The sequence below is a fragment of the Mesocricetus auratus genome, unplaced genomic scaffold, assembly GCF_017639785.1.
Source record: "Mesocricetus auratus isolate SY011 unplaced genomic scaffold, BCM_Maur_2.0 Super-Scaffold_4256, whole genome shotgun sequence".
Taxonomy (NCBI): Eukaryota; Metazoa; Chordata; class Mammalia; order Rodentia; family Cricetidae; genus Mesocricetus; species Mesocricetus auratus.
In genome coordinates this window covers 48,190,247-48,214,546 of record NW_024429182.1, presented here as the reverse complement: position 1 = coordinate 48,214,546, position 24,300 = coordinate 48,190,247, and the positions used below count along the sequence as shown (strand labels likewise).

The following is a 24,300-nucleotide window of genomic DNA, read 5'->3' as shown; positions in this document are numbered from 1 at the left end:
TTCAGATACACACACACACACACACACACACACACACAAGACTGTGCAGCTGAGTAAAATGCAAAGCTTCAGGGCTGACAGAAAAAGCAAGATTTTACCAAAGACATCAAAAAGAAGAGGTTTAGAGAACCATGGTTGTCTTTGAAGACAGAGGGTAACTGACAGTTTTTAACACAACTCATTTGGCCACAGAAAGTGAAATTGGCTCCTAATACTGACAAGGCTGTAAGTGCAGGCACAGAAGAGAGAGCTGGGGTTTCTTTCAATACAGTCCAGTTTGCCATATTTTCTATTATAATATGCACATGGCCTCCCTTCCCTGACTTCTACTCTTCTGTCTCTAGCTATGCTTCCTGTTTCACCAAGGATTGGACAGACCTAGTGCACACAGCTTCAACTCAAATGTGGGGAAAATATTAGCATTGCAGGAAAATAGATCCATTAAGTACTAAGCTGTGAAATGAATTGATGACCATACTTTGAAATACTAAAATTGATGACAAAAACTTTACAGTTTAGATAAGATTTATTTCTTCACTCCCAGAAGGTTTTGATATAGTCTTAACATTTGGCTTGTTGTCATTTTGTTTTAAAGAGGAATGCCTTCTTTGAAGATTCTGTATTCCCTTTATCTCTGGTGAGTGAATTATCCAGCAAGCACAGGTGAGAACACAGGAGGGAAGAATCAAGTGCTTAATCCTCACCTGGCTCCACTATCTGGGGTCTGTGGCTTTGGGCAGACGTGCATGTTAGTCTGAATCTTCAGATTGCTGTTGATCTCTCTGAAACCATGAGGAAGAAGTGGCATTCAGATCTTTGGATGAATTTGAGCAGGGTATATTGTTCTGCACCTCTTGCTCTGAAGCTATATTGGATAAACAGGTTACATATGTGTATGGAACCAAGCTCTGACAAGAAGCAGGATAATTATCTGGCCTTGCATCTTCTTCCTGCTGGTCTTTTAGTTTCTGGCATGTGTCTTCTGTGTCTCTGTTTCTTGTTTGTACATCGTCTGCATACGTATTTCTTCTTAAAACACCAGATTCAGAGTCTTGTTGGTCATTGCCTTGACACGGGCCTACTTGAAATACAAAGTTGTGCAATTGGTGATGTTGGGTATGTTGGACTATGGTGCTTCGTGGTTGGATGTCTTGGTACAGTGCCCTTTGTCTTAAGGATTCTCTCTCTAATAACTCTTGGGATTCCCAGTCTAGGGAAGGCTGTATTTGAAACTGCCATTCCTGTGCTTTCCAGTCTTTGTTTCTCCAGCCTTGACTTCTCCAGTCTTGGGATCCCAGGCTAATAGGCTGCCAGGATGGAGCTGACCAGTATGAACATGACCTTTCTGTGGACTGAAAACTTTCAGAGTCCCATTCCTCACACAACTGTGCTGGGGCTTTCTTTACTACCATTTGTTGTCTTTCTTGCCAATTTGGGAACTGGCTCATTGGGACTTTCTGCTCTTGGGGCTGCTGGTCTTCAGCTGGTTGAATTTGAGCTTGTTCTTCTGGAGGTTGCTCCTTATCAGATTCCTGATCTCCTTCCTCTTTTCCATTAACCTGTTCTTCAGGTTCTTCAGGGTGTAGCTCCTCTACAGATGTTTGGTCTTTGGTTTGCTCCTCTTGGGATTGTTGTGCTGGGACCTCCTCCTCTTTGGCCTGCTGCTGATCAGCTCCCTGGTACAGGAAGTGCTCTGAGGTTTGAGTGTATGCATCTTGTATCTCTGTGGTGTGCTTCTTTGGAGATAGCCAGGCTTTGATTTGCTGATCTATAGATTTCCGTCTTGATGTTTTCCTTTGTAATTCTACAGAATGTCTCTTTGAGGTTTTGTTACCTTTGATTTGCAGATCCAGGGAATGTCTCTTGGCACGGAGTTTTCCTTGTTTGTCTGGCAAGGATAAGGAAAATCTTCTTGGGGTTTTCTTGCTCATATTAGATTCCCACTCTTGAGTTAGCTCCATGACTTCTGTTCGAATGTCTGTATAAAATATCTCTGGACGATGCTGGATTTGAACTTGACTGTTTAGTGCTTGAAGATCTGAGGACGACATATCATTGGGTGCTGTATCTTGCGTCTGTGTGCTTCGGGATATTTTGTCTTGAGATAGTACATCTTGGTATTGCATTTCTTGGGATGGAGTATTTTGGAAGGGAATCTCTTGTGGTGGAATCTCTGCAGATTGAGTCTCTTGGGATGGTATATCTAGGGTTAGTGTATCTTGGTATGGAGTTTCTTGGGATGGAGTCTTTTGGGATGGAGTATCTTGGTATGGAGTTTCTTGGGATGGAGTCTTTTGGGATGGAGTATCTTGGTATGGAGTTTCTTGGGATGGAGTCTTTTGGGATGGAGTATCTTGGTATGGAGTTTCTTGGGATGGAGTCTTTTGGGATGGAGTATCTTGGTATGGAGTTTCTTGGGATGGAGTCTTTTGGGATGGAGTATCTTGGTATGGAGTTTCTTGGGATGGAGTCTTTTGGGATGGAGTATCTTGGTATGGAGTTTCTTGGGATGGAGTCTTTTGGGATGGAGTATCTTGGTATGGAGTTTCTTGGGATGGAGTCTTTTGGGATGGAGTATCTTGGTATGGAGTTTCTTGGGATGGAGTCTTTTGGGATGGAGTATCTTGGTATGGAGTTTCTTGGGATGGAGTCTTTTGGGATGGAGTATCTTGGTATGGAGTTTCTTGGGATGGAGTCTTTTGGGATGAAGTATCTTGGTATGGAGTTTCTTGGGATGGAGTCTTTTGGGATGAAGTATCTTGGTATGGAGTTTCTTGGGATGGAGTTTTTTGGGATGGAGTTTCTTGGGATGGGGTTTCTTGGGGTGGAGTATCTTGGTATGGGGTTTCTTGAGATGGTATATCTAGAGTTAGTGTATCTTGGTATGGAGTTTCTTGGGATGAAGTCTTTGGGGAGGGAGTATCTTGGGATGATCTGTCTTTAATTAGTATATCTTGGAATGACACTTCTTGGTATGGAGTCCCTAGGGATGGAGTCTCTTGGGATGTTATGTCTTGAGTTACTGTATCTTGGTGTGGAGTCTGTAGGGATGGTATGTCCTGAGTTAGTGTATCTTGGTATGGAGCCTCTTGGAATGGTATGTCTTGAGTTAGTGTATCTTGGAATTGCATGGCTTGGGATGGGGTGCCTTGGGATGGTATGTCTTCAGGAGGCAAGTCTTCAGATGTCAGATCATAAGACTGTAACATGCCGGATGATGGGGGTTTAGATTGTAAGACTTGTGTTGACAGACCTGCCATTAATGTTTGGGATGATGAACTATCATGTAACAAAGGGAGGAAATTATGTGAAGATGGAGTTTTAAGAATTTTGAGGGACGTGTTTTGGACATCAGGCAATTTGGGTTGCAGATCAGAGGTTTGACGTGTAAAAGATTCTAAGTCCTCATCATTCAGGTTATTGCTTCTAGACTTTTTCTGAGAAGGAATATTTTCTGAAGACTGTGATGTTAATGGGGGAGGTAAATCATTCAGTTTAATTTCTTCCTCTAGGGAGGGTGGAGTAGTCTCCTGTTCAACTGGAACATGCATAGAAGATGTACCCTTATCACTTTTCTGTGGGATATTTTTGGGAGCTGAAGGATTTTTTGAGACTCTTAGCTTGAAGAAAGCATAACCCCCCAAGAAAATGGCTTTTATGCTTGAAGCTGAATTATCACTGGGAGATGTTTTTTGAAACTCAAATTGCAATTGATTATTTTCTTCTGACACAGACTGTTCAGTATTTTGAGGAACTTCTGAAGGAAAGAAGAATACAGCCTGTAATACCAAGGAGAAAATAGAGTGTTAATAGGCTAGAATTGTCTTTATGTCATTTTCTTACTGTATTCTCATATTATCCTTCCTCTCTCATGTACACCAACCAGGGAGATGAAGCTCTCCAGCCTTTCCTGTCTGCTCATTAGCATTGATTTGGTTTAGTCACTATCTTTATATCCTAGATGCTAAACAAAGGGATTTGATCAAAATTGCTTCAGGATTTTTTCTAATATTAAATTTTCTAAGACATTTAAAGTATCCAGTTAACATTCACACACAAAAGTGTGAATATTACTATTTGATTTGTTAATTATTTAGGTGAACTCAATGTTGGTGTTCAAAAACAATCAGAATTTACTCTGAAAGTGCTGACAATTAAGATCAGAGTAACATATGGGTAGATAATGATAAAAATCACCCAGCACAATGCTTATTATTTAAATAGGTACTAGGTTCTGAGGAAGGAGTTAATTTACAATATCATTTAAAAGAATGATATATTCAAGAAAAATGTCGGCCGGGCGTGGTGGTGCACGCCTTTAATCCCAGCACTTGGAAGGCAGAGGCAGGCGGATCTTTCTGAGTTCGAGGCCAGGCTGGACTGATAGCCTTCAAAACAATACAGAGAAACCCTGTCTCATAAAAACCAAAAAAAAAAAAAAAAAAAAAGAAAAGAAAAGAAAAGAAAAATGTCTGTTCAAGGAGACGAAAAATTTCTATGCTGAAATCTCAAAATATTGCTGAAAGTATTTGTAAGAAGAACTAGACAAATGGAGATCAATCTCCATGTTTGTTTATAACAAGGCTTAAACTTGTTAAAAATCAATGCTATGTAAAAGATATACAGATTCAACATCACAATATATTCAAACATGTAAATAAACAAAAGAAAAATACATAAATTAGATTTGATAAAAATATGGCTTTTGTGCATTGATGATACTATCCAGAATGTAAAAAAAAGTAATCTGAGGGGACAGGGTGGGACAAAATATTTGTAGACACTACAATACAGTAACAATAACAAAGGAAAAACCTAACTAAGAAATTGTCAGGGGCCTATAAAAAGCTCTTATTCAAGGAAGATTTATCCCTGCTAATATGTGCATCACTAACCATCAGAAAATTCAAATTAGCCTTTGGGATGGTTGGATTGAACTATATCCTGATTGTGACCCCACTTAAATGGATGTGTAAAATTTATCAAAACTTATTGCATAGCATACTTTGAATTGGTGCATCTGATTGTTTAAAGTTAAAAGCAAGCAAGGAAGCAAGCAAACACTCTGCCGAGCAGAGCCCAGACTACTGTTGTAATTCAGAAAGCAAGGCCAGGAACTGCACCACAAAGTCAGAATCCTGTGCTCTGTCACACTGAATATGTTAATTAACCTCTTTCAAGCCTCTTTTAGTTCATTTTGAAGTAGAAAAAGGGTGTTGATATAGTATTAACATCATTATTAAGTTGGCACCGAGCGAGTATAATAATGTTTGAGATTATAAACCATCAGTAAGGGCATAAGCTCCCAATGCCACAATACTATGGGTTTCCCACAAAGTCCCAGATTTCCCTTTTTTTTTTTTCAGGAAGATGAAGAATTATGTATGAACAGAGATAACTGAGGACAGTAGATAGGACAAGAAAGGGAAGCAAGTTATCTTAAAGAGTCAAGAGAGCATCAGTCTTTAGCTCAGGATCCTCTGACTTTCCTAATTTAGGAATTTCAGTGTGGCATTTGAGTGTATTGCTTCTGCACAGCACAATAACAGAGGTCAATGTGGAGTGATGTTCTCAGTGTGGATGCAGTAGTACCAACCTCTGTGTTATTTGTAGCCTTAGAGGAAGGGGATGGGAAGAGACAAGAAAATCAGGATTGCTGGAAGCTTGTAGGCAAGCTGGCCTGGAGGGAACATCAGGAGAGACATTTTCTCAAGGCAACTTAGAAGGTGAGGGCCAATAACTGAGATTGTTCTCTGATCTCCACACTTACACTGTGGCATGAGTATACCTTCTCCCTCACACACAGGAACACGAACACACACACACACACACACACACACACACACACACACACACTCAGTTCCCATGACAACCTTGGGTGTACCTCTCTTGAATTGGTCCAGCACCTTCTTCTTAAGGATGCAATAGTCACAGAGATGCTAAACTCTGCTATGGTGATGATTAATAAGACTGACAAAATTCCCTGCAAAGAAGGAGGAGAAAGAAACCATTTTTAGGTCAAAAGCAGCAGCATCTTAAAAACAGAAGCCAAGAACACTTTACACCCCATGACTGAGTTTGGGAAAACTCATATTCATGCTGTTCTGTAGCTATTAAACAGTACATCATTTTCAGGTCTTTCTGGCAAGGAGTGGATAACAAACTCCCATGTCAGTAGGTCCAAGACAGTCTCTAGAGTGAAACAAGGGGTGGGGGACAGTGGAGAACAATAGCGTTGCTATAAGCATCTTCCATTTCGTTGCAATGACTTATTTCAGTGTGGGAATATACTACTCCAACACCTGTTTTTTTTCTTCTCCAAGGAAACTGGTTATGCACATTTTTTTGAACTGAAAGTTTCATTTATGTATTCCCCTATGTGTCAAATAAAACAAACCTGCAAGATGGATCTAAGACATAGACTGGCATATTGCAGGCACTGCTTTAGGTAATATTTTCATTGAGAAGCAGGAAGGTACAGTGTAGTTCTCAAAAAAAAAAAGAACTTAAGTTCTAGAGGAAGCAGATGTTGGGTACAACTGGGCCCAGGGTCACACTTGTACCGGGAAAGTGACTAAAGCTCTCCGCATCTTGCTTTCTTTTAAGCACATGCAGAAGCTTAGATAATTGCCTTGTTGCTAAAGCTGAAGTGTGTGCACACCCTGCTATGTTAAGTTCCCCTTCAGTCTGCCTTCCAGCAGGAGAGAATTGGCTCCAGTCCTTGTAAAACTTCTATCATATGCACTTGGACCAAATAGAGCAGAATTTTATCCCTTATAGTTGTTTTCCGACTGTCCTTAGGAACCCAGGTCTAGTTCTGGAGTTTTTCTCAGTACACACAAGAAGGTCTTTTGGTTCACTTCACCAGGTGGTTTCAGGGATTAAATCATGGGAGATAATTTCCCATGATTCTTCTTCACTTTTGTCCTTACTGGTTCAAATTTTCAAATTCTAGGACCCAAGTCTTCTAGATGTTGCTATCAGAAATAAACTAAAGCTCAGAGTTTGCTTTGGGAACAGAAGGAAAGGCTCATTAGAATCTTTGACATGATTGAAAATGATGCCAGGTAAAGCACAGGTGACACAGCAGGTAAAAGCACTTGCTGTCAACCCCGACAAGCTGAGGTTAGGCCTCAGGACCCACATGCTGGAAGGAGAGAACGAACTCCTGCAAGTTGTTCTCTGATGTCTACACATAAGCTGTGGCACTGAATACCACACACACCTCAAATAAATAAGTGTAAAAAATTAAAATAATTATAATGTCACGTATTACTCACTAAACAGACTCTTAAAACCTTAACTGTAGCTAGGTGGTGGTGATACACACCTTTAATCCCAGCACTCAGGAGGCAGAGGCAGGTGGATCTCTGTGAGTTCGAGACTAGCCTGGTCTACAAGAGCTAGGAGCTAGTTACAGGACAGCCTCCAAAGCCATAGAGAAACCTTGTCTCTAAAAGCCAAAAAAAAAAAAAAAAAAAAAAAAGCAAACACCCCCAAAATTTTGAGTACTGGTTCTTTCCTGGAGGGCCAGGTTTCAAGTCCCAGAACCTACATCGTGGCTCATAAATATCTGTAATTCTATGTGAAGCATTCATGTTTCTAATTTAAATAAAAAATTTAAAAAAATATCTGTAATTCTAGTCCCAGAACATCCATTGCTATCTTTTGGCTTCAGAGAACAATAGGCATGCATATGGTGCACAATCCCACATTCAGGCAAAACACCTACACAGATAAATACATAAAATAAAAGCCTTATGTATAATTATATTTCCTGGTAAATGAATATAACATTTACCATACTGAGTAAAAATGATACAATTATATAAAGTGTCTTGTGTATTAAAAAGATTAAAATATTTCACTTAAGTACTTTCTCCTACTGTATTTTGTTTCATACCAATTGAACAATTTTTGATTAACAAAAAAGTAAATTTGAATAGAATTGAAGTAATAATAAACAAGTCATTGAGCATTTATACTTTGCCAGGTGTTATTTGAAGTAATCCTCACCACAGCTCAGGGAGGCAGCTATTAATATTAATATCTTAAATTTTTACAAGAGGGAAAACCAAGATGTGGAGACCCTACAATGTTAGGTCAAGGTCACAAGCTCCCAGGCACTAAAAGTAGGAATAAAAATCAAGAAACTATGGTGAGGTCAGGGCTAAAAATCAACTGATCATTGTGTCATGGACACAGCCCGCCTAAGGCTGCTTAGACTCCTCATCCAAAATCAGGTCACTCACGAGGAGAAGTGTTGTGCCTACAACACAGGTTCCTTCGAGGGAGGGTGCCTGGCAGAATTTGTGCTGCTGTGTAAAACTGATGAGGATCAGGACAGTCCCAGCTGCTGCAACCATCGAGCTGATGATGTTCATGCTTGTGACTCCTTGTCTCTGGAAAACAGATTTAAAACATAAAGTAAACAAAAACGAAAGATAAAGATACCTCTCGGGACTTTTCTAGTTCTAGAGGCCTCATCAGGTCCCTGTGATTGGAAGGCTTGACAAAGTTCAGTTCTGACTGGTCAAAGCCAGAAGGCAAAGCATGCTGTAGAATGGGCCAGCAATACCGCGTGAAAATGTCCTTCTCATCTTAGCATAAACCATCTTTCACACCCTGGAAGGACGCGGCGCCTTGGAAAGCATCTCAACTTGGAAATTAGACTTTGTTTTGAGTCCTGCCTTCATTAGAACTTGTACCAACTATTTAATCTGTCTGGGTCTCAATTTCTACTTTTAAGAATGAGAATGGGGATGGGAGGATCAGAGGGAGAAGGAACTGGGATTGATATGTAAAATAAGATTGCTTCTAATTTAAATAAAAAGGAAAAATAAAAAAGGATGAGAATGACTTTAGTATTCATTTATTTTCTAAAAATTTAGTAGTGTATGCTAAATGTGTATCATTACCACATTAGGCCCCAGATCTACAAAGACTCACATGGGAACTGACAATTCACCATCTGACTCACTTATATTCCCCAGGAAGATTCAAATGATGACTAACAAAACCACATGGGAGGCATAAAAAGCTGATTGATCCTGTAATTTCTTTTTTTTAATTATTTTATTTTTTGAGATTTTCCTATGTGAGTATTGTGTTTACATCACCTCCCCACACCCAACTCCAACTTCTCCCATGTTCTAGTTCTATCCCTTCACTCCTCAAATTCATGGCCTCTTAATATTTAGGGATTATTTTTCACATATATGTATATATAAATTTATAATACAGCTTAAAGAGTTAATTTAGTGTTGATCATTTGTATGTTTGTTTAGGATTGATCTCTTGGGATTGGATCATCTACTGGGGGCTTATCTCTGGAGCAAATCAATTGTCCCTATCTCATCAGTCATTAATTGTAGTTCTTCAGCTACTAGATTATAGTTCTAGGGGTTGGGCCTTGATATTTCTCTTTCATGCTGGCATGTCAGTTGGTGTCATTTTTCAGATCATATTTAGGCAACCTTGTTGTTGAAGTCATGGGTGCAGATTCCCTGTCGTATATTGAATATGCAATCTTGTAATAGATGCCCTGCTCCTCTTATTCTTACAGTCTTTCTCTCCCTTCTTCCATGATTTTCAATGAGCCTTCAATGTAGTGGTTTTACTGTAGATATATCAGTTAGTGTCGGGCACCCTCTGCTTAATTCCTTTTATTCATTCCCAGTATATTTGATGGGAGGTGTGTGTGTGTGTGTGTGTGTGTGTGTGTGTGTGTATGCGTGTGTGCGTGTGTGTATGCGTGTGTGCGTGCGTGAGAGAGATTCTTACAAGAAAAATGTGTTGTCATATTATTTTATTTATATTCATTCTTGCTTTTTAAAAAGAAAGTGTCATTTTATAGTGTGTCTACAGTACCTCTGTTGGCTGCATTATGTCTGCTAAGGTTGGAAATGAAGCTATGCATTTACGCATTCCCAGAGCTGTGTGTAGTCTAGCTTGGCAAGACTGGAAAGTGCCCTTACAACTGTTTATCCTAAACTGAGATCTTTATTGAAAACAAGTGGTTTTGGCAAACAACAAAGCAAAGCAAAACAAAACAAAAAACAAGGAGCATGCAAATCTGTCAAGCTCTCTTCATATTAAGTCCTTTGGTCTTTCCAGTGTTTGTTTTGGCCTCTACAGGGACCATTAACAGACTAAGGTGTCTAGATATGTGATCCCTCATGCAGATCATGCCTTACAAAGAGCACAGCTCTAGTCTGATCCTTATTAAGGGATTATGATGTCAGGTAGACACTTGCTCCCTGTGTTTTAGAGATGCATGGGATTAGGAACTAAGTGACTGTGAATCATTCCATGCTTGGTGGAAAGGCTGTTATGGAAACCAGATCTGCAATCCCACACTCATGTGTCATGCTATGCCTTATTCCATCTATAAGGCTCTCCACGAGGCACAGATAACCTTTGACTATGTCTCAACTCTGGAAGAAGACACCATAGGGACTGTCAGTACTTATCTCCAGAGGAGCAGATGGAGGCATTCATCCCTTTCCTTAGGATCTCACTAGGGTTTGTAACTGTCCCTGGCTGAAGGCCATGAAAACGGATCCAGTGACTAAGTGGAAACCCATAGATCTAGGGTTTTCTGCAGTGATTAGATGAGGGTAGGAACATTTTAACATCATCATGCATTTTATAAGTAATATCTTAATCTGCAGAGTAGCTCTTAGGTAATCTCCCATCAAGTTGACAGATCAATAAGAGTCACAGCTCTGACTCAATCCTACAACCATTTGGCATCAGTGTCACTCTGTATGTCTGGTCTTTGGGAAGGCCTCTGAGGAAAGCCTCTCTTGGCATTGGAGGTGGGGCTGGGGATAGAAAGTGAGGGTGACAGGGTCTGCGATGGGTTTTGGTTGAGGTAGGGCTTCTCAACTTTGAGACTAGACATTTTGGTCAGATGATTTTTCTATTGCAGGAGACCTTCCCATGCTTCCATTGTTTTAAAGGGTATTTAAAGGGGGATGAAGAGATGACTAAGTAGTTAGGAGCACTGGCTGCTCTTTTAGAGGGTCCAGGTCCAGTTTCACATAGTGGCTTACAAATATCTGTGACTCTAGTTTCAGGGGATCTAGCCTCTGTTGGTACCTCTATTGGGTACCAGGTAAAACACTCGTACACATAAAATAAAAACAAATAAACCTAAAAAGAAAAAGGATGCTTAGAGACAACCCTGGTTCTTATTGTATAGCTGCCAATAGTATACCCTACCTAGTTATGACAATCAAAAAATATCTTTGGACATTGTCAACTATTCCCCCATGGAAAGAGAAGGAACAAAACTCTACTCCCAGTTAAAAATCATTTAACTACAGCAATGTAGGATGGTTCCCAATGAGTAACTTTCAGTTTGCTTGCTCAGAGAAATAGGAGAAAAGGAAAGAATACAGGGCTAAACCACCCACAGATTGTGTTTGAACCACAAACTTGTTGCAGAAAGATCTTCCCAAGAAACCCTGAAGCTTAAGGCCAAAGCTCCTAGAAAGCATTTTAAATCAGGTAGAAGTAATAAAAACTACTTACTAGAATTTTTCTGGATTTATCATTGAACACTGTGACGAATCCTGTCAGAAAAAACTGTCCAGAAGACAAGAGGCAATGGTTAACAGGTGATATTTAATCTGTCTACAACAGTCTCCTTTGGGTTTTCAAACTAACTATTGGTACTCCCTCTCCTCCAGCATCTAGTCTTTCTAACCTGAGTGTTAGGGAGGAAGGTTCTTGTTTTATTTCAATCTATAGGGGTTGGCTTTGGCACCTGAGGACACTTGGGTCTTAGAATCTAAAATCCTTATGCTGCAGTATAGACATTGGGAAGTTACTGTTGGTGCCGTCTTCTGCTCCACCTGGCCCATCCTCCTCCAGGTCCTCCTCAAAGTCCTTTTGTCAGTGCCTCATAGTATCACCTTTCTTCTTTGGGCAATTGCAACCCCTCTCCAATTATTTTCCCAGAATGTCTGTCATACTTGAATTCGTTTCCCACGCAAAAACCTACAGCGTACTCTAATGAAAACACGCCTTCCAACAAGAAGAAAAAAAATCAACAGACACCATTTGTTCATATATTGAAGTTACACATGTCATGCTCATTGCTACCCTCTTCACAGTAGCTAGAAATGGAATTAGCTCAGATGCCCTTTAGATAACAAGCGGACAGTGACTAGGTGGTTCCATTTTATGCCACAATCATGCACTCTTCTCAGCTGTTTTTTTTTTCCTACGATACACCCTTAGCTAGTATCTTTTGTCATAGCCAGGGGATGCATACATTCCTTTTCCCCAAGCTAGTGAGAATCCATGTATGAAGCACTTCCCTGCCCCTAGGGCTAGGTGGGTCCTCCAATAACCGTCAGACAGTTCTTTGGAGCATTTATGGTAAGTGTAAAAACATCTTTCACATTTCTCAGAAAGGGCTTTGTTCAACAGTACTTACAGACCTAGGACATTACCAAGAAGATGTAGTTGTGTGCCCAATAAATGTCTTTACCATGCAGAGTGGATTTTTCAAAAACAATAAACAAAACCTTACTAAAATTCACACCTGTGAATCTCACAAATCATACTTGGAGAAACTGATTGGAGAATGAGGAGGTAAAGACGACTTCCATTTGGTTCTTTATAGTCGAGTGAGTGTAGTTTAGAAATCAACATCATGTTATTTCACTAGGAAAATGAAATGTCATTTGTTTTTGAAATACAAATATAGAAATGGCACATTACTGGTTTTTAATAGAGATGTGGTTTCATTAATTCTTTATTTCAGTTTTGGATTTATTGATTGATCCATGCATTCATTCATGTATCTCATATCTCAAGCATGATTTTAATTTCTGAGGATATAAAAGCAAGTAAAACAGACCCCATTCTTCCCCTCTTATATGTTTTGATGTGAGATAGTCTAGTAAGTTTACCCTTAAGTGTGTAGCATAGGATTCAGAACCAAGGGGTGAAAGGTTCAGTGGAACCAACATTGTAGTAAGAACAATTATTAATGGCTCTATGGTTCCCTGTGAGTGGCAGTCATGAGTTCTCTGAGGTAAGAAGGGTGCTGAGCTATGGTGACCCTCAAGTTTTCTTCTTCACTGAGTCCTATTCTGTGAGTGATAGCTGTGTGTGTTCCTCTTTTCACACTCACTGTGTCTGCACATGGTAAAGTAGGCTATCTACCTTTTTCATTACCCAGGTTGGTACTGCAGGATGTACTATGCCCATGGGCTTTGGAAAAGCGCCATGTACCTAGGAACACTCATCACTATGAGGGTGGTAGACAATGGCCAGTGGAATAATATGGAGTCATTTCTTTTGCCAAGGAGTGTTCTGCCTGTTTGGTGTCCCAGAGGGGGGCACACTTATGAAATGTATTGTCATAGAGCTGAATCCAATTCACATTAGTCTTCATAGCAATTTCTGACAAGTTCTTAGCAGATTGTACTTACAATAAATGCTCCCCAGAATGGATATCCTGTGACCATCACGAGAGGAAATTTTTTGGAGAAAAAGATGAAATTAAATGCTAATATAATCCCAAGGCCCACAATGATCAGAGAAAGAAGAATCTGGATAGCCTGGAAGGAGAAAATGGACATGAGGTAACAAGAGCCCAGGTCTGTGGGCTGCCCCAGACACACCTCTTGCTGCAACTACACCAATATAAATATTTTCCATGTCTCCATCATGATGAGTCCCTCCCAATTTAAACTCTTCATTCTTGTCCTTTTCTGTTTCCCAGAATCACCAGTATATCTTGTCAAAGACATATTTGAATTCATGTGTGACTAAACCTAGACTGCAAACTTCTTACGGACAGGCCCCACAAACTAGTCCCATACACCTTTCCTCCTCTCTCACACTGACATCTTGATTATCTTCAAAATTGGCCTCCACATTGTAAGTGCTAAGTGAAGTCATTCCTTGGTTTTCATGGGAAAGTGAGTGGGAGGCTTGGTTCCAGGACCAAAATCTGAGGATGCTTAAGTCTCTTATGTTAAAAATGTCATAATATGTCCTTGTAAGAATGTGCATCCTTTGGGTATATGCCTAAGAGTGAAATTGCTGAATGTTGAGGGAGACTAATTGCCGTTTTCCTGAGGAACTGCCATACTGATTTCCAAAGTGGCTGTACGAGTTTGCACTCCTGCCAGGAGTGTTCCCCTTTCTCCACACCCTTTCCAGCATAAACTGTCTTTGATGTTTTAGCCATTGCATCAGGTGTAAGATGGTATCTCAGAGTTGTTTTAATTTGCATTTCCCTGATGACTAAGGATGTTGAGCTCTTTCTTAAGTGTCTTTCAGCCATTTTAGATTTCTCTATTGAGAATTTTCTATTTAGTTCTGTACCCCACTTTTTAGTTGGATTGTTTTGTGTTTTTGTGACTAGCTTCTTGAGTTCTTTGTATATTTTGGAAATCAGCCCTCTGTCAAATGTGGGGTTGGTGAATATGTTTTCCCATTCTGTAGGCTGCCGTTTTGTTTTGTTGACTGTGTCCTTTGCCTTACAGAAGCTTCTCATTTTCAGGAGGTCCAGTTTATTAATTGTCAATCTCAGTGTCTGTGCTACTGGTATTATGTTCAGTTCAGGAAGTAGTCTCCTGTACCAATTTATTCAAGGGTATCTCCCACTTTAACTAGGGCCCCTGAACATGGGTGACAGTTAGGAGGTGTGGGCAGTCTATGGAGCCTCTTGTGGTGAAACCAGTATTTATTCCCAGTGCACAAATGGAATTTAGGAGCACATTCCCCCATAGAGGGATACTCTCTCAGCCTAGATATACAGGGGAGGGACTAGACCCTGCCCCAAATGATGTGATAGACTTTGATGATCCCCCATGGAAGGCCTCACTCTCCCTAGGCAGTGTATAGGGAGTGGAGGGAGGTCGGGGGGAGTCATGGGAGGATTGGAGAGAGAGGGAATTGGGATTGATATGTAAAATAAGATTGTTTCTAATTTAAATTTTAAAATGTCATAATATTTGTACAAAATGTACACAAGTCCTCTTTGTACATTTTTTCCAGACAGGATCTCCTGAATTCTAAACACTCCTCAGTGTCACTATGGAGCACAGGATGAACTGATTCCAACCTCACTATGGAGCACGATCAACCTCACTATGGAGCACTGGATGAACTGTCCCTAGTGTCACTATGGAGCAAAGGATGACAGAAATCATCAGACTCTCCTGCTCCCACCTCCCAAAGCTGGGATGGCAGGCTTGTGTCACCACGCGCCTCTCCTCCTGTGAACTTTAAATTGTCTCCTAGAATGGTAGTATGCAATGTATCATACACCCAAGCACCGGAAACATCTAAGCATCACCTGCCTAGGAGTGAACAAAATACTTAACAGATTGTAAGCAGGAAGTAGCTGTTGTACTCTTTGCAGAATGTCTATAAGAAAACAAGCTATACATGTTCAGTATAGGCATAATTAAAAAGCATTTTCATCCTGTGTTGTTTGAACCCATGGTTATGCTTCCTTTAGACCTATATTCCACTGATGGACTTTGAACTCACCTTCACTGGCTTCTGAGTTCTGTGAGAGGCACTGCCATACCCTGGAGCTACTTCCTCAAGAATATATTTAGAAAACTTACATAATTTTCTGCTTCCCCCATGTTGGAAATCAAATATCAGAACTAGCTCCCCATGAAACAGCCATAGGACCTCCCTGGATTTAGGTGAGTTACTGGACTATTCACTCCTGAAAGTTACTTAGTCCATCGCCTCAGAAATATTTCTGCATCAATGGCTCTCAGACAGAGCCAAAGCAAACTGTGTATTGCACTTCTAAAGACAGCTTTTGTTTCTATATTTTAAGTAAAATCTAGGGAATTGGCACATAATAACTATTCTCTTAAGCAATTGACTTAGATGTGCTGCCTTTTATTTTTTTGAATATTTCATGAATGTAAACAATGGTATTTATCACCTTAACAGGTTACATTCTTTTATCATCCTCCCATCCATGGTGACCTTTTCTTCTTTCCTACTAGTCCTTAATTTTCATGTCTTTTTGGTGACTTGCTGACTTTAATTATAGTTGCTTATCAAAGCAGGGATGTGGGGTTATTTATTGGAGCATGGGAAAAACTTGTCAGTAGCTACAATTTTAGAGAAAATTATCCATCTCCTTGATGCCCCCCAACAACCATTAGTTGTCAACAGTTCCTCTGTGGAGGGTGGAGATAGTGAGCTTCCTTGACTGTAGGATACATTGCAGATGAAATAAATGCCAGGGAGGAAGGGAGACCAATGTTATTGTTATTGTTGTACAAAGCCACTTCTGTAGACAAAAATGGAGATGACACCCCCTTTCCCCATTCTCGGGTGATCCATGATAAGGCATAACTCACCCCCAAAACTTTTGGCTCGCCCTTCAGGAAATCCAGTAAAGAGTTATGAGGTCTGTAGGGAAAGGCAGTCATGACAGTTTCATCTGGATCTATAGTGATGACATGGGCCCTTCTTTTCTTCTCAGTTGCTGACTCCATGATTCAGTGGCAAAGCTCTGTTAGGAGAAGAAGTAGAAGGATATTGCAGCCATAATAATGATGTATTTCTCCCCTAGGGCCACATGGAGTCCACCACAATGAGCCCGTAGCAATTGCATAGTACTAGAACCACAGAATCCCAGTCATTGAGTCATAGAATCTGAGAATTCTAGAGTGTACCAGCCTTCTAGATTCTTGCAGATGAAACCTGGAGAACTTGATCTATTATCAGCTTTCTTAAAAAGCATATAGTAAACACAAAATTAGATAGATGGTACACATAAAACAAGTACACATATACATACACACACATATATATGCATATATACACACATGCGAATGTATTTCACAATTATGCTCTGTTACTCTACCAAATACTAATTACACTTATACATAGTTTGAAATTTTGCTTTTCAGGCTAATCTCTTATATTCGTGTATTTTTCATGATTTCAACTGCTAAATCACCAAGGTAAGCAGATTAAGAAGGCCAAACATCATACATCCAAGAATCATCTCAGGTAGTTCCTAGATTGCAGCAATCACAAATACCTTTGCATGCTGTTGTTTGAACACACTAATTCTCTGGAATTTTACATGAACTTGCTTATGAAGTTTAAAGGAGCCTTTGGGGCGTCTGCTGTGTCTCAGGCACTGTGTTAGGTGCTTCATTTCAATGTGCATTGCAGTGGCACATTTGGCAATGAACAGTGATCAAACTGAGAAGCAGAAAGGTCAAACTGCCAAGGAATAGGTGAAGGATGCTGTCCTTCTATCTCCAAAGCCTGTGCTTTTACTGTCAACCATACTTCCATCCTTTTGCAAATGGAGTTTCCTTCTTTTAGGAAAAATATTATTGTCTAACAGTATCTTTTAATAGTATAAACATAGTGAATTGTGACTAAGTTTTCCAGATTTTTAAAGTATATTAAAAACATAGAGTGTTCAAAGTAATATTTTAATACACTGTATAATGATTACTCTGATGAAGGCGGTTAATGTATCCATCACCTTTCATTGGTACTGTTTTTCCTTTTTTCTTCTTGTGGTGAGAAACTTTTAGATCCACCCTCGGGGCTGAGAGTGATTAAGAGTTTGTACAGAAGCTAAGTAAACAATCGTTGAATGAAGAAATTCAGAATTGGTGGGAATCCTGTGTTGTGAATGTAGCCACGTGGGTGTGCATTCACGAGGGTCCATGAAAAGAAGACTCAGACTCAGACACACTTTTAAGAGAGTCATAGGTTAGAAGACAGATCTGGCACCAGTGAGACCTCTAGCAATCTAAAAGGATGACACCAACTGGCAAGCTAAGCAATAATGGAGAGACTACATTAAATGCCCATTCCTGATAATGAACTTGACAACTACCTTATATGCCATCCTAGAACCTTCATCCAGTGACTGATGGAAGCAGAGGCAAACACCCACAGTTAAACACTGAACTGAACCCATGGAACGCAGTGACAGAGAGAGAGGAGCAATGAGCAAATGGGCAAAGAATGGGCTGGCAAAACCACTAGAGACAGCTGATCTGGACAAGGGGGAGCTCTTGGACCCTAGACCAACAGCTTGGAGGCCAGCATGGGACTGATGCAGATCCCCTGAGTGTGAGAGTCAGTGAAGAGACCTGGGCAACTTGTGGGGCCCTGGGCAGTAGATCAGTATTTATCCCTGGCCTACAAATGGACTTCGTGTGTCCATAACACAAAGAGGGATGTTCTCTCAGCCTGGACTCTTAGGGGCGTGCCTGGACTCTGTCCTGAGCGAAATGACAGAATCTGGATATCCCCTATGTGAAAGGTAGTGGGGATAGGGTGGGAGGCTGGTGGGGGGGACAGTGGGTGGAGTGCGGGAGGAGGGGAGGGAGATGGAACTGGGATTGACATGTGAATCAAGCTATTTAAAATTAAAGCAATAATAATAAAAAAGAATGAACTTAGCCTTTCACGACTGCAGAGATCTTTAGCCTCAATGGACTGAGCTCTTTCCCTACACCCAGGGCATTTTTATTTTTCTCAATATTTACACTTTAGCCAGTTGATTACCATATGCTCAGAACACCTTGAATGAGGTCTCCAAAAAGACAATGCCACATCAGAGTCTCAATTCATTGATTCATCAGGTTTTCTGCCCAGCTGGGGTTAGGGCTAGTTGATTGCACTCTGGCACAAGGCCAGTAGGGTTTTGCTACAATCTTGGCCAGCTACACATCTGACAGAGGATTAATATCCAGAACCCTAAGTCATGGAAACAAATGATCCATTTGAAAAATGGGCAAAGGATCTAAACAGAGAGAAATAAAAATGGCCAAGAAATTAAAAATTGTGCAAACTTGAGATTTCCTCTTCTTCCAACCAGAATAGCAAAGTTCAGCAAAAGAACTAATGACAAATGCTGGTGAGGTCATGGAGAAAGGGGTGTCTTCAACACTGTTGGAAATGTAGATTGGTGCAGTCATTCTGGAAATCAGTATGAACAGTCCTCAATAAACTAAAAATAAATCTACCCTATGATCCAGCTAAACCATATGTCCTTTGACATGTTCAAATGAGCTGACATGCTACTCCACAGACACTTCTCAGCAGTGTGCATTGCTGTTCTATTCACAGCAACCAAGAAATGGAAGCCACCTAAATGTCTTTGAAGAGAAAGTAGGAGGTACCCTCAAACGAATTGGTACAGGAGACCGCTTCCTGAACATAGCACCAGTAACACAGACACTGAGATCAACAATTAATAAATGGGACCTCCTGAAACTGAGAAGCTTCTGTAAGGCAAAAGACACAGTCAACAAGACAAAATGGCAGCCCAAAGAATGGGAAAACATTCACCAATACCACATCTGACAAAGGATTGATTTCCAAAATATACAAAGAACTCAAGAAGCTAGTCACAAAACACCAAATAATCCAATTAAAAAGTGGGGTACAGAACTAAACAGAGAATTCTCAATAGAGGAATCCAAAATGGCTGAAAGACACTTAAGAAAGAGCTCAACATCCTTAGCCATTAGGGAAATGCAAATCAAAACAACTCTGAGATACCATCTTATACCTGTGAGAATAGCTAAAATCAAAAACACCAATGACAGTCTATGCTGGAGAAGATGTGGAGAAGGGAACATTCCTCCACTGCTGGTGGAAGTGCAAATTCATAGTCACTTTGGAAATTAGTATCGCGGTTCCTCAGGAAAATGGGAATCAGTCTATCACAAGATCCAGCAATTTCACTCTTAGGCATATACCCAAAAGATGCACATTCGTGCAGCAAGAACATCTGTTCCACTATGTTCATAGCAGCATTTTTTTGTAATAGCCATAACCTAGAGGCAACCTAGATGCCCCTCAACTGAAGAATGTATGGAGAAAATGTACATTTACACAATGGAGTACTACTCAGCGGGGAAAAAAATAGAATCTTGAAATTCGTAGGCAAATAGATGGAACTAGAAGAAACCATCCTGAGTCAGGTAACCCAATCGCAAAAAGACAAACATGGCATGTACTCATTCATATATGGATTTTAGACATAGAGCAAAGGATTATCAGCCTACAACCCACACCCCCAGAGGCTAGGAAACAAAGAGGACCTTAAGAGAGACATACATGGTCCCCCAGAGGAGGGGAAAGGAACAAGGTCTCCTGAGAAAATTGGGAGCATGGGGGGAGGGGAGAGGGAGTTAGGAGAAAGCGAAGGGTAGAAGAGGAGGGGAGAGGAGGATATGAGGGAGTGAGAAGACAGAGTCAGAGGAAGAATGCAGGAGCAAAGAAAAGAGATACCATAGTAGAGGGAGCCATTATAGGTGTGAAGACAAATCTGGCACTAGGGAAATATCCAGAGATCTACAAGGATGACCCCAACTAACAATCTAAACAATAGTGGAGAGGCTACCTTAAATGCCCTTCTCTGATAATGAAATTGATGACTGCCTTGTATGCTATCCTAGAGCCTTCATCCAGTAGCTGATGGAAGCAGAAGCAGACACCCACAGCTAAACACTGAGCTGAACTCTGGAATCCAGTTGTAGAGAGGGAGGAGTGATGAGCAAAGGGGTCAAGACCAGGCTAGAGAAACCCACAGAAACAGCTGACCTGACCAAGGGGGAGCTCATGGACCCCAGACTGATAGCTGAGAAACCAGCATAGGACTATTCCAGACCTCCTGAACATGGATGTCAGTTTGGAGGTCTGGTTAATCTATGGGGCCTCTGGTAGTGGATCAGTACAGGAATGAACTTGGGGAGCATGGGACTGATCCAGACCCCCTAAATTTGGGTGTCATTGAGGAGAACTCAGCAATCTATGGGGCCTGGGGTAGTAAATATGTATTTATTCCTGTCTTACAAATGTACTTGGGGAGCCCATTTCACATGGAGGGATGCTCTCTCAGCCTGGACACATGGGGGAGGGCCTGGGCCCTGTACTGGATGACAGACTTTGGAGATCCCCCCCATCGAAGGCCTCACCCTCCCTGGGGAGCAGAAAGGGGATGGGGATAGGGGGCTGGTGGGGTACAGGGGAGGAGGGGACAGAGACGGAGCTAGGATTGACTTGTAAAACAAGCTTGTTTCTAATTTAAATAAAAAAGGAAAAAAGTAACGATATATGGTACATATACAAAGTGGAATGCTATTTGGCTTTAAAGAGAAATGAAAGCATGAAACTCGCAGACAAATGGATGGACCTAGAAAAGATTACAACAAGTGAAGGAACTTAGACCCAGAAAGGCTAATAAGTTATGTTCTCTCCCATCAGGGCTAGTGAGGTCAGGATCTTAGAATAAAACTACTACCTCCACTTTGCTGGATCAGCATAATTCCTAACCACAATATAAATCTTGCCACAGATAAGCTACCAATGTTAATCAAAGAATCTTCTCTTGGAGACTATCGCAGAAAACCACACCTGGACACAATGCAGAGATCAACTGATGATGGAAACCCAGCTCCAGTGAACACATCTCTATCATGGCTCCTGCATCTCTGTCTCAAGGAACATCTCAGAAGAGTGGGTAGAAAATCCCAGAACAATTCTTCACTGACCTTGAAAGAACAATAATCAACTTTGTATGGAAAAACAAAAGACCCAGGATAGCCCAAAACAACCTTATTCAACAAAGCAACATCTGAAGGCATCGCCATCCCTGACTTCAAGCTCTATTATAGAGCTATAGTCCTGAAAACAGCTTGATATTGTCACAAAAATAGAAAGGTAGACCAACGGAATCAAATTGAACACCCTGATATTAACTCATACATGTATAAACATCTGATTTTTGACAAAGAAGCTAAAAATATACAATGGAAAAAAGAATGCATCTTTAACAAATGGTGCTGGCATAACTGGATGCTAGCATGTAGAAAAATGCGGATAGATCCATGTCTATTGCCATGCACAAAACTTAAGTCCAAATGGATCAAAGACCTCAACATAAATTCAGCCACACTGAACCTATTAGAAGAGAAAATGGGTGGTACCCTTGAATGAATTGGTACAGGAGACGGCTTCCTGAACATAACACCAGTAGCACAAACACTAAGATCAACAGTTAATAAATGGGACCTCCTGAAACTGAGAAGCTTCTGTAAGGCAAAGGACACAGTCAGAAGACAAAAGGGCAACCCACAGATTGGGAAAAGATATTCCCTAACCCCACATCTGACAGAGGCCTGATCTCCAAAATTTACGAAGAACTCAAGAAGCAAGTCTCCAAAACACCAAAGGATCCAATCAAAAAATGGGGTACAGAGTCAGTGAGGAGGCCTGTGAAACCTATGGGGCCCTGGGCAAGTGGATCAGTGTTTATCCCTGGCATACAAGCAGACTTTGTGTGTCCATAACACAAAGAGGGATGCTCTCTCAGCCTGGACTCTTAGGGGAGTGCCTGGACCCTGCCCTGAGTGAAATGACAGACTCTAGATATCCCCTATGTGGAAGGAAATGGGGATAGGGTGGGAGGCTGGGGGGGATGGTGGGGGAGTGCGGGAGGAGGGGAGGAAGAGGGAACTGGTATGGACATGTAAAACAAGCTATTTAAAATTAAAATAATAAAATAAAAATTGGGGTACAGAACTAAATAGAAATTCTCAATAGAGGAGACTAAAATGCTGAGAGGCACTTGAGAAAGTGCTCAACATCCTTAGCCATTAGGGAAATGCAAATCAAAACAACTCTGAGATACCATCTTATACCTGTCAGAATGATTAACATCAAAAACTTCAAAGACAGTTTATGCTGGAGAGGATGTGGAGAAAGGGGAACACTCCTACACTGCTGGTGGGAGTGCTGACTTGTACAGCCATTTTGGAAATCAGTATGGAGATTCCTCAGGAAAATGGGCATCAGTTTACCACAAGACCCAGCAATTCCACTCTTAGGCATATACCCAAAAGATGCACATTCATATAATAAGGATGTCTGTTCCACTACATTCATACCAGCATTACTTGTAATAGCCAGAACCTGGAAGCAACCTAGATGCCCCTCAACTGAAGAGTGGATAGAGAAAATGTGGTATACTTACACAATGGAGTACTATTTAGAGGAAAAAAACAATGGAATCTTGAAATTTGCAGGCAAATGGAAGGCACTAGAATAAACCATACTGAGTGAGGTAACCCAGTCACAAAAAGAGAAACACGGTATATACTCACTCATTTACGGATTTTAGACATGAATCAGGGGAGTGCCAGCATACAATCCCACTGCCAGAGAATCTGAGAAACAGAACCTTCATGCAGCAACTGATAAAAGCAGAGGCAGATACCCACAGACAAACACTGACCTGAACTCCTGGAATCCAGTGTCAGAAAGAGCTGATGGGCAAAGGAGTTAAGAGTGGGCTGGTTTAACCCACAGAAACAGTTGACCTGAACAAGGGGGAACTCTTGGACTCCAGATTGATGGCTGTGTGGAAAGCATGGGACTGACCCAGACCCCCTGAGTGTGGGTGCCAATGAGGAGACCTAGGTAATCTATGGGGGTCTTTGAGTGCCCGTGCCACAATATGGGAGGCTCTCTCAGCTGGGACTCTTGGGGGATGTCCTAGGCCCTGCCATGGATAAAATGACAGTTATTTTATAACCACCATGACAGTTATTTTATAACTACCATGGAGTGCCTTACCGTCCTTGGGAATCGGACTGGAGATTGGGTGGGTGCCTGGGGCATCTGGTGGGGAGAAGGAGGGAGGAGGGAGAAAGAGCTGGGATTGACATGTGAAACAAGATTGTTTCTAACCTAAAGAAAAAAAGGATTGAACAAAAAACAAATGAACAACAACAACAAAAAAGAAACAAAGCAAAAGAAGAAGAAGAAGAAGAAGAAGAAGAAGAAGAAGAAGAAGAAGAAGAAGAAGAAGAAGAAGAAGAAGAAGAAGAAGAAGAAGAAGAAGAAGAAGAAAGATTGTAAGAGGCAGACTACCAGGATGTCTTCTTGAACAAGATCTGAACAATGTCAGCATCAATAGACATGCTAATGTGGAAGGGGGCAAAATCTCATGGGGTTCTAACCCTCGACAGAGAACTACCGCAACTAATGACTTCTAAGATAGGAAGAGTTAATCTTTCCTAGGGATGAGTTCCTTAACTGGTTGTCCAATATAAAGGATCAGCCATTTTATTATGGCTATACAATAATAATAAATACTTATTATAATGATTAATATTTTGTGCATATGTGTGCATCTATATACCAATGGCAATCAGGAAGGAAAAGGCTATCAATTTTGGTGTGAGGCGACATGGAAGGAGTTCAAGGAAGGGGACTTGGGAGGGGCTAGAGGGAGGAAAGGGAGGA

At 40.9% G+C, this 24,300-nt stretch overlaps 1 protein-coding gene across 1 annotated transcript; it reads right to left on the bottom strand.

Moving 5' to 3' along the window:
• Positions 1-507: 507 nt before the first annotated feature.
• On the bottom strand, positions 508-16,603 carry Ms4a14 (membrane spanning 4-domains A14). The gene is made up of 6 exons (XM_040747297.1): positions 16,365-16,603; positions 13,452-13,580; positions 11,539-11,592; positions 8,253-8,402; positions 5,885-5,983; positions 508-3,779 (listed from the first exon to the last, which is right to left on the bottom strand). Exons 1-6 carry the CDS (start codon positions 16,500-16,502, stop codon positions 750-752), a joined length of 3,600 nt encoding a protein of 1,199 aa, XP_040603231.1. The 5' UTR covers positions 16,503-16,603; the 3' UTR covers positions 508-749.
• Between the last annotated feature and the right edge of the window lie 7,697 nt (positions 16,604-24,300).